This window comes from Ctenopharyngodon idella, chromosome 5 (genome assembly GCF_019924925.1).
Source record: "Ctenopharyngodon idella isolate HZGC_01 chromosome 5, HZGC01, whole genome shotgun sequence".
NCBI lineage: Eukaryota > Metazoa > Chordata > Actinopteri > Cypriniformes > Xenocyprididae > Ctenopharyngodon > Ctenopharyngodon idella.
This window is the reverse complement of record NC_067224.1, coordinates 25,848,025-25,863,360: the sequence shown is the minus strand read 5'-3', so window position 1 is coordinate 25,863,360 and position 15,336 is coordinate 25,848,025. Positions and strand designations below refer to the sequence as shown.

The 15,336-nt window shown below is 36.6% G+C and overlaps 2 protein-coding genes across 3 annotated transcripts; both read left to right on the top strand.

Annotated features, from left to right (window-relative positions):
- The first annotated feature begins 573 nt into the window (after positions 1-573).
- On the top strand, positions 574-9,370 carry fam76b (family with sequence similarity 76 member B). Of its 2 annotated transcripts, none has more exons than XM_051895369.1 (10): positions 574-1,066; positions 3,473-3,537; positions 3,643-3,697; positions 3,781-3,936; positions 5,648-5,826; positions 5,950-6,000; positions 6,145-6,207; positions 6,297-6,429; positions 7,044-7,145; positions 8,573-9,370. In XM_051895369.1, the coding sequence occupies exons 1-10, from the start codon at positions 980-982 to the stop codon at positions 8,660-8,662; spliced, it is 981 nt and encodes a 326-aa protein (XP_051751329.1). In that variant the 5' UTR covers positions 574-979; the 3' UTR covers positions 8,663-9,370. The 2 variants fall into 2 exon arrangements, with proteins under 2 accessions (XP_051751329.1, XP_051751328.1); XM_051895368.1 differs by having other exon boundaries at positions 576-1,066; positions 6,294-6,429.
- Positions 9,371-10,197: 827 nt separating this feature from the next.
- Positions 10,198-14,796, top strand: cwc15 (CWC15 spliceosome associated protein homolog). The gene is made up of 7 exons (XM_051895370.1): positions 10,198-10,424; positions 11,004-11,144; positions 11,648-11,754; positions 11,843-11,943; positions 12,020-12,127; positions 13,891-14,045; positions 14,521-14,796. Exons 2-7 carry the CDS (start codon positions 11,014-11,016, stop codon positions 14,648-14,650), a joined length of 732 nt encoding a protein of 243 aa, XP_051751330.1. The 5' UTR covers positions 10,198-10,424; positions 11,004-11,013; the 3' UTR covers positions 14,651-14,796.
- The last annotated feature ends 540 nt before the right edge of the window (positions 14,797-15,336 follow it).

Here is a 15,336-nt window from a genome sequence, read left to right as displayed (position 1 = left end):
AGATTATACTTACATGAAACGCCTAAAACGTTTATGTAAGTTTTGTTTTGGCAGGACAGCAAGGACAGCAAAGGAAATCTATATCTTTAGTTAAAATATTAACGAAAGTAATGCCGTAATGTCATTGCTCTAACATTTTTGTTGGGATTTATTATTATTTCTGACATGTCTGCAGAAATTCTTTTATTTTTCTTCATCTTCTGTGATCTCTACAGCTCTGAAATGGAGATTATATTTATAGAAGTCCCTAGTGATCATATTAAATATTCCTTAAATGTCACCACTGTAATTTCAATAAATTAAACAATTACTATAATTATTTCTATAATACAGCTCTCTATTCCCGAAGGGGGGTATAGTATATATATACACCGTTCTGTTTCGTTTTGCTCTAGAGAGAAAAGTCAATTTTTCTGTCTGTGCCTACAGCTGTACTCTTTCCTGTTCCACTGTACAAGAAAGGGTGAGATCTTTACATCACTAACACGTCACAAAAATCATTGCGTAGATCTTTAAAGAGGCGGGACGAGGTCTTTGATTGGTTCTTATATTTCAAAACCATTCTTCCCGCCCATCGGCACAGGCTCCCGATTGGCTGTTGAGTCTTTCCTTTGTAGTCACAGGTCGCATCCGGTTCGTGCGTCGACTGAGATACAAAAAGGAGAAAGCAAAAAATTCTCGCTAGAAGCCGAAATACCGAGATATGAAATCAGGGTTTTAGTTACTCTTTTTACGTATAACCATATATTAGTTTATATTTAGTTCTTGGTCATGAGTATAAGTCACTGATGTTTTATAGTAGTATCCGCAGAGCAGTTTTAGATGGTTGGATCCATTTTATTTATCGGGATTAATTGCAGTTTTAATTGGGATTGAATCTGCTCAGGTCTCACCTCATCACATGTGTTAAAGGTCGTCCGCGCGTAAGTGTAGTAATATTTTAACAGTAGCGGTTAATTGTGTGTTTGTGGGGTTGGTGATGGCCACATCGGCCCTGTACGCCTGCACCAAGTGTAACCAGCGGTTCCCGTTCGAGGAGTTGTCGCAGGGCCAGCAGCTCTGCAAGGTGAGAGTGCACATGCACGTACTGTTTACATGCGCTTCAAGAGTCTCATGTAAAAATGTGTGTCCTGTATTAGGTCAAAGAGGTATTTAAGCGTTAATTCTTAACGGCAAAATCATCCAGACATTGTTTCAGCTAAAACACCACTGTTGTCTTAAAACCTGTTTATGTTTTGTGTTTTCACACTTGAGTCCTTTTTAAAAGAACCGAGCTCAGACCCCTTGAAGTGGACCAAACGATGAACCAAGTGGGAAAAAAAGAGAGAAGAACCCTGTTCTCTTTACATTCACACTGTCCCTGAAAGAGGACTCAAATCCTTTTTTTGTCCACTTAAGCAGTAATGTGGTCTCAAACCTCTTTGTGTTCTTACTGTTGGTTTTTAGATATATAGACAAATTCAATGCTTGATGGCTGAACCTATACCCTCCAAAATTTAGTTCAATTCACTTAGATTCTTAAGACTCTTAAGATTTTTTTAGTTAAAGAGTATTTTTCATTTATTATTTTGTTAAACAACATTTCTACAAATTCTGTTGATTGAGCTTAACTTTGAACGTAATACGTAATATAAAACACACTTCTTTGGCACAAAAATATAAATTTTGTTGCAGTACTGCATCCATATTCTTGCTCGATATCGTACATCCACCTGTTTAAATCATGTTTATTTTGAATTTTTTTTCTTTGAATTGTGTTTATTTATTGCACAAGGCAATTGTGACATCTGCTTAGAAATATTCATAATTCCACTTTGCTGAGAATGCAAAAAATGTGTTAGACACAGATGCCTGCACTAGGTCACTGATTGCCCAGTATACGTTTTAAACATATAAATCAGTAATGTACAAATCCAATAATGTACTTAATTAAATCTACTGGAGAAATCGGACATTATGAGAACTAGCAAGTATTCACTCCATGCATTATTGAACATACATTATTAAAATATTGTATGTAATAATTAATATCATCTCACGACCTTAAAGGGTTAGTTCACCCAAAAATGAAAATAATGTCATTTATTACTCACCCTCATGTCGTTCCAAACCAGTAAGACCTTCGTTCATCTTCGGAACACAAATTAAGATATTTTTGATTAAATCCGATGGCTCAGATAGGCCTGCATTCAAAGCAATGACATTTCCTCTCTCAAGATCCATAAAGGTACTAAAAACATATTTAAAACAGTTCATGCAAGTTCAGTAGTTGTACCTTAATATTATGAAGCGACGAGAATAATTGTGCGCCAAAAAAATCAAAATAACGACTTTGAAATAACGATTTCAAAACACTGCTTCGGAGCTTTACGAATCGAATCAGTGATTCGGATCTCCTATCAAACAGCTAAACTGCTGAAATCACGTGACTTTGGCGCTCAGAGTCACTGATTCGATTCGCAAAGCTCCGAAGCAGTGTTTTGAAATCGGCCCATCACTATATTGCTGAAAAGTCGTTATTTTGTTTTTTTGTTGCACAAAAATATTCTCGTTGCTTTATAATATTAAGGTAGAACTACTGAACTCGCATGAACTGTTTTAAATATGTTTTTAGTACCTTTATGGATCTTGAGAGAGGAAATGTCATTCCTTTGAATGCAGGCCTCACTGAGCTATCGGATTTAATCAGAAATATCTTAATGTGTGTTCTGAAGATGAATGAAAGCCTTATGGGTGTAGAACGACATGAGGGTGTGTAATAAATTACATTATTTTCATTTTTGTGTGAACTAACCCTTTAAGACGAAAACATAAGACGTTCACACAGCCACGTCTCTCTCATGGAATTTGGAAGCGATTGGAATGACCATAGACAAGTGTATGTTGTGAATTAATCATTTGGAGAGATCTGCTAGCAGAAGTAGCCATGATGAATAGCTGATTTGTATGGAGGCGTCTGATGACCAAACTAAATCAGATTTTGCAAATGTAAAAATCAAGGCCTGGTTTCACAGACGAGGCTTAGACTAAGCTGGGATTAAGCCTTAGTTCAATTAGGACGTCTAAGTAGTTTTCATGAACGTGCCCTAGGAAAAAAAGAATAATAGCACTGACATATTTTAAGATATGTCAGGGCAAGTGGCTTTCAGTTAAAACAGCTCAAACTTGCATTTTAGTCTAGGACTAGCTTAAGCCTTGTCTGTGAAACTGGGGGCAGTTGTCCCAAGATGATCTGTTTGGTTTGCTTTAAAAAGGTCTGAGATTGTTTGAACTGTTTACATATGGGCCAAAAATCAAGCTAACCATGCTCAGACCCCTGAAAAGGACCAAGTGTGAAAACACCCAAAGATACAACACAGCAGTCATACATAATGTACTGCACTGCCATTGTTAGTATTCTGTGTAGCCTATATTAAAGCACATTTTAAGTTTACAGCATATCATTGCTACATCATATCATTTTTCCTCCCAGGAGTGTCGGATCGCGCACCCTATAGTAAAATGCACCTACTGCAGGTCAGAGTTTCAGCAGGAGAGGTGAGACTCATATACACAATCAGGGTCTTTGCTTACTGGCTGCAGTGGCTGCTAAAACATGTATCATCGTATCTGTACTAATGGAAGATCTTTCCTTTTTATCAGCAAGACCAACACTATCTGTAAGAAGTGTGCACAGAATGTCAAACAGTTTGGAACGGTAAGTTCATGTGAGAGTAAATGTTTAAATAACTGGAAATCCCGCAGATGGATGCACTAACGCACCTTTTTCTCTTTTGTCAGCCGAAGCCATGTCAGTACTGTAACATCATTGCTGCATTCATTGGGACCAAATGTCAGCGCTGCACCAACTCTGAGAAGAAGTACGGCCCTCCACAAACCTGCGAACAGTGCAAGCAGCAGTGTGCCTTCGACAGGAAGGATGAGGGAAGGAGAAAGGTGACCAATCATGCACATTCGTATTCAGTCTTATTACTCATCCACACACTCAGGCAGTTCTCTCGCATTGCATGTCTGTGATGTGATTCATCATGCTCTGACAGATTGAAGAGTCACTGTCTCCAGATTTCAGCACACATTGAAAGCTCAATTATGTCTGTCATTAATTACTGAACAAGTTGTATAAAACACAACATAGAACTGAATCATTAAAGCCCATTCCTCCCACCAATGTTAACTGCTGATCATCCAGCTTTACTGATTTATGATCAGCAGTGTATTGCGTTCTTCATGATGCATACAGTAGTGGACAAAAGTGATATCTGGCAATTTTAGATTTAACACTATTTCTTGATTTTTCTGTTGGAAATTACAGTGCTGAAAATCTGAGTTAAAGGGATAGTTCACCCAAAAATTAAAATTATCCTATGATTTACTCGTCCATCCCATGATATCCTGGCTCTTCCAAGCTTTATAATAGTAGTGAATGGCGCTCCTGATTTTAAAGTCAGAAAAAGTGCATCCATCCATCATAAAAGATATCCACACGGCTCCGGGGGGCTAATAAAGGCCTTCTGAAGTGAAGCGATGGGTTTTAGTATTGAAAATATCCATATTTAAATCTTTATAAACTAAAATAAGTAGCTTTCGGCAGATGACCTACGCAAATCGACTTACGGCAAAAGAGTAATCTCTGACTTGACGCATTGACGAAAGCGGAAGCGCAGAGAATAGAGCAAAACAAAACACTGGTCACAAATTAGAAGTCGAGAATTTTTAAAGAGAAATATCAGAGGATTTCGATATAAGAGGAGCTTGAGTTTGTTGCCCAGCCCTATTTGTTTGAACCGCGAGAGGCGTCTAAGCTCACGCTATTCCTACGTCATACATTGCTTCAGAAGTTACTTTTTTGGCACAAGTTGACTTGCGTAGGCCGTCTGCCGGAAGCTAGTTATTTTAGTTTATAAAGTTTTAAATATGGATATTTTTCTTACAAAAACCCATTGCTTCACTTCAGTAGGCCTTTATTAACCCCCTGGAGTCGTATCTTTTATGATGGATGGATGCACTTTTTCAGACTTCAAAATCAGGAGTGCCATTCACTACCATTTATAAAGCTTGGAAGAGCCAGTATACTTTTTAATATAACTCTGAAAGAAGATAGTCATATACATGTAGGATGGCTTGAGAGTGAGTAAATCATGGGATAATTTTCATTTTTGGGTGAACTATCCCTTTAAACACAAAGCTGAACTGCTGCTGCATTGTTTTATCATTATTAAATATTGTTAAGAAGTATCAAGTTTCATAACATCAAAGGTGTTTATGCGTCATCACAAAATGCAAACTGAGTGTACAGATTGTGTAATAAGAGCACACACAGTGTTTTTGTTAACTAAAACTATTAAAAATTGTTACTTTAAATAAAGCTGAAATAAAATATAAATATTAAATGAAAAACTTAAACTAGAAATGCTGCCTTGGAAATATCTGGAACGGAAATAAAAAAGATTAAAGCTAAATAGAAATGTTAAAATAAAATACACAAGCACTACAAAATTACTAAAACTTAATATGAAAACTGAAAATATAAAAAACTTTAATAAATACATTTAAAACATATTAAGAAATACTCTATTATATATAAAAAAAAAATACTAAAATAACACTGGGCACACTTGATGCAGATGTCAACTACCTCTTTCTGCAGGTGGATGGGAAGCTCTTGTGTTGGCTTTGCACACTATCATATCGTCGTGTTCTACAAAAAACAAAAGAGCAGCGGAAAGGCCTTGGCTCTTCCCACTCCAACTCTTCTTCCCTCAGTGAGAAGGAACATCAGAGACACCATCATCATCAGCACCACAGACACGGAAGTTCACATCACAAGTAAGCACGGATGATATAACACAAATACAAGCAACCGAAGCGTATGAGCACCCAATCACATGAACGCAAACTTGCTTATTGAAAATCCTTTAAAAAAAAATGCTGTCACTGTGTGTGTTACAGAATAAGTGGTACTTTAAGTCCAGAGCAGGATCAGGGGCTGTGGAAGCAGAGGTGAGATATGTCTCTTTTACATGCACACACGGCATGCTGTTTCTATTCAGCTGTAGTTTAATATTTAGGATGGTCAGTGTCTCTTTGTCCATGCTGTGAGATTACGTTTAGATGGATTGACTCTAATATACTTCTCTGATGTAGCATTCAGAAGGAAACGCCAAAGAAAAAACCCAAACTAGAGACAAAGCCATCCAATGGAGACAGGTAAATACTTCTCACTGTGTGGACACGCTGACACATTCTCTCTTTCACTGCTAAACATTTCTTCTTCTTTTTTTCCTTCCCTCCAGTAGTTCCATCACTCAGTCGATGGATTCTGGAGGCACGGATAACTTCATCTTGATTAGCCAGCTGAAAGAGGAAGTGATGTCATTGAAGCGCATGCTCCAGCAGAGAGACCAGACCATCCTTGAGAAAGACAGGAAGGTAACTGTGATGTCACTTCCTGGCTTTGGCACAACATTCACATTGAGTCAGTGTTGTAGCTGTAGCTCTTTCAAGATACATTATGAGTGACTGAATCACTCATAATGACTGAATTATATATATATATATATTATATATGGGACAAACTCTGAAATGAGATACAGAAAATAGTACATAGCGATTGATGGATCCTTAAATGTGTTAATTAACTTATTATTAGTCTCTCTCTGAGCTCCATCCTGATGTCTGTGGTCAGCCGCCCACATCACAGTCCTTTTGCTTCCGGAGGTGATAATTATGCTGAGTGTTTGAGCTGTTACTAGAAGTCTGTCAGTGAAGATATAAAGATTGTATTGATGTAGATTTGAGTTGCAATGGAATAAATTCCAACTGAACTTCCTATGCAGTGTTGCCAATTCAGTTCCAACAATAAAATATTTGTAGTGCGTTTGTTTGTTGTAGAATCTCTGTAGTAAAATGTTGGGTTGTTGGTAATGAAACACAAGGGAAACTGGTTCATTGCCATATCAGCACACAACTAACACTGTAGAAAAATGACTTCTGTTCTTAAATATTTTGCAAAGATCATTTCCTAACTTTGTTTACATTTTCAGCTGACAGAACTGAAGGCAGACTTTCAGTATCAAGAGTCAAATATGCGGGTGAAGATGAACAACATGGAGAAAGCACACAAAGAGGCCATGGAGCAACAACAGGTCACTTACGCCATACACTCTCCAAAACTCAAATCACCACACATGCTGATTAATAAATTTATGTGGTAACTGGAAAAAGCCAGTATTATTATGTTAAAATTCTGGAAATTGTGTCTGTCAGTTTTTTTGATGAGCACTTTGAGAAATTTCGCTACCGTTCTTAAAGGGAGACTCAGTGATATTTCAAATTCACTGTTTGGAAGTTAGTCGGGCCGAGTCCAATAACAAACGTCTAACCAATCAGCATCAGGGGGCATATGATGGTCGAGGAGAGAGAACGAGCAAGAGGGAGATTTGAAAATAATAATAAAAAAAAAACTGCAGAACGAGAGATGGGACACAATACAAAAGAGCTCAAAAGAATATCACTGGAATGAAGGTTTATGCCTGGGCAAACGCTTTAGGACCCGGTTATATTAGAAAAGCTTTCCAGTGCTGGAGAGAGCTAAGAGGAAAGGCCTGAAAACTGCTTTGATCCCGCTTCTCATGTGAGTACACTGGGTTTTGATTGTCTGGAGCCGCTCTGCTGTTTGTGACTAACAATGAACACTTTGTATTTACTCTTGTGTACTGTATGTTCATTTTTTGTGCTTCCTTGTCGTTCGTTCATCAACTGCGCTTTATTTTTCGTGAAGCGTTTTGTTGCGTGTCAGCTGTGATAAACAGACATCCACTCTCACTGTATGTGTAACAGTGGCCAGATAGTGAGAGTTGACGGCCACTAGAGAATGAGGTGTTAAGCGTCATTGGTAGTGCATTCGCCTCGCATTCCAGCAGCGGACGGGCTGGGGTTCGAGACCGACTTGGAGCAGGGTAGTTAGAATTGGAGTTTGAATTTTGGAGGCAGAGCAATGAAGAGAGGGGTGGGTTTGTTTGGGTTGATTTCAAATATCAACAATGTCCAACAGCGTTGTTCAAATACCACTTACTGCACCTTTAAGTTTGGGGTCGGCAAGGTTTGTTTTTAATGTTTTTTTTTTAAAAGAAGTCCTTTATGCTCACTAAATCTGCACTAATCAAAAGTACAGTAAAATAGTAATATTGTGAAACTATTTTTATATTTGAATATATTTTAAAATGTAATTTATTCCTGTGATGGCAAAGCTGAATGTACAGCATCATTACTCCCGTCTTCAGTGTCACATGATCCTTTAGAAATCATTCTAATATGCTGATTTGCTGATCAAGAAACATTTCTTATCAATGTTGAAAACAGTCGTGATGCTAATGATTTTTTTTTTTTGTAAACCGTTATACTTTATTTTTTTAAATAATAGAAAATTCAAAAGAACAGCATTTATTTAAAATAAATCAATTTAAATGTTGATCAATTTAATGCTTCCTTGCCTAAATAAGTGGGTTTTTTTTTTTTGTTTTTGCAGTGTATCTAAAATTCACTAACTGTTGGGTTTGTGTTTGTCTCTCAGGCGAAGAACAGAGAATTGTTGAAACAGGTTGCTGCTCTCTCGAAAGGCAAGAAGTTTGACCGCAGCAGTAGCTCTCTGCTGTTACCATAGCAATGACCCACACTATAACAATGACCCCTTTCCCGGATGTGTCATTACTGTGAGAAAGCTTCACCCTCCATTGCTCACAGGTTCTCTCTGTGTTGTGTTTTATTATTATGATGATGTCACATATGCAAAAATCTGAAATTATTATAATTTTTTAATTTGTGTTCTTTGGCTGTTCTCAGCAGTTTTAGTAATCACACATATTCACAAAACAGACAGAACTGTATAGAGCCATTTCAGGAGCCCTGGCTGATCCCAGCCTCAGATCTCATATGCAAAACGTTTCAGAACTTCTGAAAATGGACAGACAAAGCAGAAAGAGCTGTCAACAAATATATGGAAATGTTATGAATTGAAATGTCTGATATGCTGAACAGTTTTTATAGATGCTCAATTCATCTCTCTCTCTCTCTCTCTCTCTCTCTCTCTCATGGAAAGACTGTATTATTGCATGTCTTACTGCCTGGTCAGCTATGTGGTTTTGTATATTAATTGATTACTCTGTTTTGTTTGGCTTCATATTAGTGATATTTCATAGATGACTTTTGCAGGCCTGTATGAGACACTGCTGTTTTAGTGAGTGAGGCTCTCTTATGTCCCCCATGCATTTGCATCTTTTTACTGTCGGACACTTTTGTACTTTTTTTTTTTTTTTCTTTTTTTTTTTCTGCAACAGAAGTTTCAGGAATATTAAAGCTAGTAAAAACCTCAGTTTGTGTGTGTCTCCTTATCAATGCATTAAAAGTGGTGGAAAGTCTTCAAGGTTATATATCGTTTTGCAATTTAAAAGTCATATAAATACTATTCCAAGTGTACTCTTTACATTCACTTTAGTTTTGTTTACAATTTAGTTTTTATTTAGCAGGCACAATAGTTCATTTTAGAATGTATTGTAATTCTAGTTAAAGAATCAGTTGAGTCAACGAAACTGGCAAGCCTTTATTTCTGTACTGCACTGATTGTCATAACATTACCACAGCGATCAGAGCCTAGGGGAGAGACGCGGGAACATTTTGTTCTGTTTTTGAGCGGTTTGCAAAACCTGTTAGATGATCCTGTTCTGTAAAGTAGGTTCATAAAAAAACGAATTAAAAAAAGTGACGCTTGAAACTATATTGCTGATAAAGTAAATGCTGACCATTTTTTTTTAAATGTACACATACAGCGTGTCGCCTTATGGGGGCCGACAAAATAAGATCACATGACAAACCGAATATGATTTGTTTCTCTTTGTAAGATTATTTTTATTTGCTTGTGGAATAAATTAATAATAGATGACTGTGAACAGCGTATTTTACAGTGGCTTCCTTAACAGGAAACCTTTGCGCGATGTTACATCCACGCGGCTAGGTGTCAGTAAAAGTCTATGTTTAACATTGCGTAACAAGAATTTACGAAGAAAATCTGATTTTAGTTGTATTTTCTATGTATTTACACAACTTTTTACAAATGACTGATATAACTAAATTTGTTGCAGATTTACAGCGATCCGTCGTGTTATCATGAAGTGTATTTGATTTTCTCATCTTCGCGTCAACGTTGTTCCCTCTGCGGCCACCGTAACCCTCACATACACGTGACTGTTGCGTGTGAATCGCGGTGGCTGATGGGATATCCGTCATTAGCAACAACAGAGAGGCTAATCGCGAAAAAAATAATATAAACTCGCTTTTTTATTTAGTTGTTTAGGATTAGTACGTTTAACTTGTGTGTTTTATTTGATAACTTTAGAAGTATACGTGGGATTGATATCGTCCTGCTGCAGGTGAGTGTAAAATAATGTAACACAAGTAGCGTAAAGCGAGCATGTTTTTATTGAGAACCCATAACAATAGAAACAGTAAACATTACAGGCGCTATAAAGGCGTTACACGTGTGTTCTGTTATATTCATTAAACAAAGAAGATATTCCCAGGTTCCTTGTTTTTAGAATTTTCATAGACTTAATTAAAAGGTCTAGGAATAGGGTTAAATTATTCGATTTTGTCTAATGAATTTAGTAGTTAAGTAACTGAAACAAATGACATTATCTTAAAAGTAACTTGTTATCAATACATTATTACATAAATTGAGGGTTACATACATTAGCTTTAGTTTCTACATACACATTCTCATTCCAAAAGGAACAGTCAGTAATTAGATGTCTATTTTTTTACTTTTAAAAAATTGAACAACATTAATCTATGTCCAAATGCAATTGTGTAGTATTACACCAGTGATCAATAGCATACTTCATGTGTTTTGTATGAAATCTCCATAGCAGGTCGAACACCTCTAAACTTTATCAGACACTGACTGAAGATGTCATATCACTTAATTTGATGTTATAAATGGTTTGTTTCAGGTAACCAAAGATGACCACAGCAGCAAGGCCAACGTTTGAGCCCGCACGAGGAGGACGGGGGAAAGGAGAGGGTGATCTGAGCGCTTTGTCCAAACAGTACTCCAGCAGAGATTTGCCAGGACACACCAAGATCAAATACAGGTGCAGTTGCTGTTTACAGAGTTTCTTTTGCAGAAGAAGCCATTATTAGGGCAGAATTTGTTTAGTACCTTTGGACTTAAAGTGTGAAGGTTATGATTGACAGAGAAAGTCAGTCACTATGAAATTGAAATGGACAGTTTATGTAATGATGCAGTAATTATTATAAATAAATTACTTATCTGTGCACATCATTATTTCTTTAAAATTCATGTGCCCTTGTGATCTTTATTCAAAATAACCTTCCCTCTGCAACATCTCTTCTCTGATGGTGTGTTTACCTGCGCAAGGGTGGGACAACCTGTCACTCACATGAGATCATTGCAATAGCAGACAACAACGAACCAATCAATTCCCAAAGGACAAAAGTCTTCAATTTGTTTTTTTCTTGTTCGAGAAGCCGTTCCACTCGAATATATACCACAATAGGGAAGAAAAGACCATTATAACTTACGTTTCATGCCGAATTGAAACGCTTCATAATATGCTTGTGTCCTGATATGCAGGCAGCCCACTCAGGATGCTCCAGAAGAGGTGAGAGCTCGTGATTTCAGACGTGAGCTGGAGGAGAGGGAGAGAGTTGCTGTTAAGAGAGGGGATAGAGGAGCAAGAGGTGTGGAAGCATGTGTTAATGTGACTGTTTTTCGCTTTGTTAGGTCAAGATGTGTTCATTGACTGTGATCTTTTCCTGTTTCCTTTAGAACACACAACTTCTTCGTCGTCTTCTTCATCCTCCTCCAAACGACCACGTCTGGATCAGATTCCTGCTGCCAACCTGGATGCTGATGATCCCCTCACTGATGTACATACACTTTCTTATATATACTTAGGCATACGGATTGACTTTGACTGTATTTTAAAGGATGTGTGTGTTTTAGGATGAAGATGACTCTGACTCCGGCTCTGACAGTGATGATGACACTGCCGCCCTGCTGGCTGAACTGGAGAAGATCAAGAAGGAGCGAGCTGAGGAGCAGGAGAAGAAGGTGAGTCTCAGTGACCAATTATCTTTTTTTTGGTCATATCAAATATCTCGATTTTAATTGATTCTCATTTTGATGAACTGATATTGATTCCTAAATCCCAAGAATCAATCTTTTAGTCACAACCAATGTGGCATATCACATGACATATCACTGTAGGGCCTTAGGTCAAGTGACAATTGAACAGATCATCTCTTCCTCTTTAGTATTAGTTACATCACAAAATAATCGTAAATGAACGTCAGAAGGAATGTTGGCAGATACAGTAGAACTTACAGAAATGTGTTATGTCTCATGTAATCAGTGTTTCAACTGCAAAAAAAGATTGTTAAATTTAAATTTAACTTAAAAAAAGCCAATCACTGACCGTAGCTTGATAGTAAAAAAAAAAAAGAAGAAGAACTTGAGAGAGGAGCATTTTGCTGAATATATGGACTATATTAGATATGTTTTATTATATTATATAAAGGCACAATATGTAATATTTTTGCATTAAAATATCCAAAAACCACTAGCACAGTGTTATACATTTTGTTAAATTGTGACCCAAATGTTTCCAACAATGTTTAAATCCAGAGAAATTCATAATTTTAACCAGTGTAACAACCCGTGTCATTGTGTCCCCTGTCAATGATGTCATATCCGCGTTACCCTCGATTTCTGTTCATACTGCTGTAAAAACCACAAAAACACCAAAGAAGCTTTAATATATTATGCGTTTTATTAGCAGTTAATAAGCATTTATTAACAGTTTGTTGCTAACCTGTCCTCTGTATTTAAATGAATGCTTCAATAAATATATCATGAAAACAGCCACTGTTCAAATGTTTATATTTCAGAATCAAATTGGTGTAGAAACATAATTATGTCCTTAAGTTTATTATAGATTTACTATTATTAAAAACTGCCTTACATGTACACAGGGTTCCCACTCATCCTGAAAAACCTTGAAAACCTGGAAAATTGATGACAAATTTTCCAGTCCTGGAAAACACATGGAAAATTAGAGAAAATGTCAAATGTCCTGGAAAATCCTGACTCTTGAAGGACCAGCACCACATGCTCTTGTACCACTGTTAGAAAAATTTATCTTCCAGAATCTGGCAGTAAGGTGTGGGAGTTCCTTGCAGAGATAATGATCTTCCAAAACTTACTGCCAAAAAAATAGATGTGTGCATTAAGTGTAAATGCAGACTAATAGACCTGCCACATATTTTATTACGTGTTATGGATTTCTTTGTTGTTCATTGACTTTGTCTTTGACTAATATTTTCATTTTTAAATAGTAAAACAAAACATTAAAATAGTTTCAATGATTGACACTGGCAATGAGAACAATTAGTCATAATGTATGATTAAGAGTTCATATTAAAAACTGATTTTATAGTTAAGTCATGGCAATAAACTGTAGCTACAACTTTTAAAGACTTAGAGAGCAATATATTACTTTAGGGCGTGATCCCAGTCTTTTATTCCCATTGTTGTCCTGGAAAATGATAGCTAAAAAAAGAGTAGGAAACCTGGTACAACTGGTACAAACCTGGTGAAACCTTGCAAGCTTGTGAATCGAAGTTGTGAAAATTGTGTCAATACCCAGCCCTAATTTCAGCCAGTCATTATTGCAAAATAAACCCCTTCAGGATGATCCTGGTCACCCTGTTAGGCTTTCTTTTATGATAATGACCAACCTGAAAGTGGATTTATCGCTTTCTTAGGCTTGATATCTTATTGGCTTGAGTGTTTTTGTTGGTCTGTGTGTGTTTAAGGAAAGGGAACAGAAAGCAGAAGAGGAGAGGATACGTATGGAGAACATTCTGAGTGGGAATCCATTGCTTAATCTGGCAGGCCAGCAGCAGCAGCAGCAACAACAACAACAACAACAACAAACGCAGAGCCAGAATGCATTCAGTGTGAAAAGAAGGTAATTTTGTGGTGGTAAAAATAAGTAACACAAAATTGTTTGGTCTTCTCTTTTAAGTTACCTTCAAACTCATGTTGCAGAATTATACCTAAAGCAAAGAAAGAAAAGCATGCTGCTTTTCATTCATGTGCTTAAATGTCAGATGATACAACACTCTTTGTCTCTCACATTTCACTCATTTTAATGTTACATAATAATAGTGTGATTTTTTTTGTACTCTAAGACCAGCAATATCAACAGCTCCATGTGTCCACATTTTGGTTCCACAATATTCCTTTAATAAAAAAACAACAACAGTCTTTTTATTATTATTATTATTATTATTATTATTATGAACTACACTAACAATATTGGTTGTTGAATTTTTTGGCTGCTATTGGATTGCAAATTCCTTGCACAGTTTAAGCAGAAAGAGCTCAATAATATCCTTCTATATAAAACACACAAACACATTCATACATTTTGTTTTTGGCAGGTGGGATGATGATGTCGTGTTTAAGAACTGCGCTAAAGGAGTGGATGAATCCCGTAAAGAAAAGCGCTTCGTTAATGACACACTGCGCTCTGAATTCCACAAGAAATTCATGGAGAAATATGTTAAATAAGATGTCCTGTTATGGAATTGTATTTCATTGTATTTTCCTTTAGTAAAAATCACATGTGCTTCTTTTTAAAATATGGTCTTTATGTGCTGCCATTCAGTAGTTGGTCTGTAATAGAAATGTACCAATAAACATTTATGCCTCACTAATCCTGTGAATACGTGCCTGTTATCTTTATCTACATATTTTTATTTTCAGTCAGAATGACCTGATTACATTCATATCATAATATTAATAACCCTTTATGTTCATATGTTTCCCCACTTTTATTGCTTTTTTTACTTTTTTTTTTTTTTTTTTTGAGTTACTGAAGCAGAGCCGCTTTGAATCAGTAGAGCAGATCTGACAAAACCAAACGGCCACAGAGTCCAACCTGACCTGCATTCATTCACAAGGGCTTTCTATTCTGCTCTGTCTGTAATTTGAGCTTTAGTTCTCATCATGTGTTATTCTCTCCATTCAATTCAGTTTTATTTATTTAGGACTTTTAACAATGGTAAATGTCTCAAAGCAGCCATACAAAGTAACATGCCTAAACCCCCCAGTGAGCAAGATGGCAACAGTTTCATAGATAAACTCGCTTAATGTTACAAATATACCCTGTGAGAAACCAAGGCTGAAAGAGGCAACCCATTCACTTCTTTTTGGCCTTAATTCTTTGAAAGGCTATACATAGAATAACATAGATC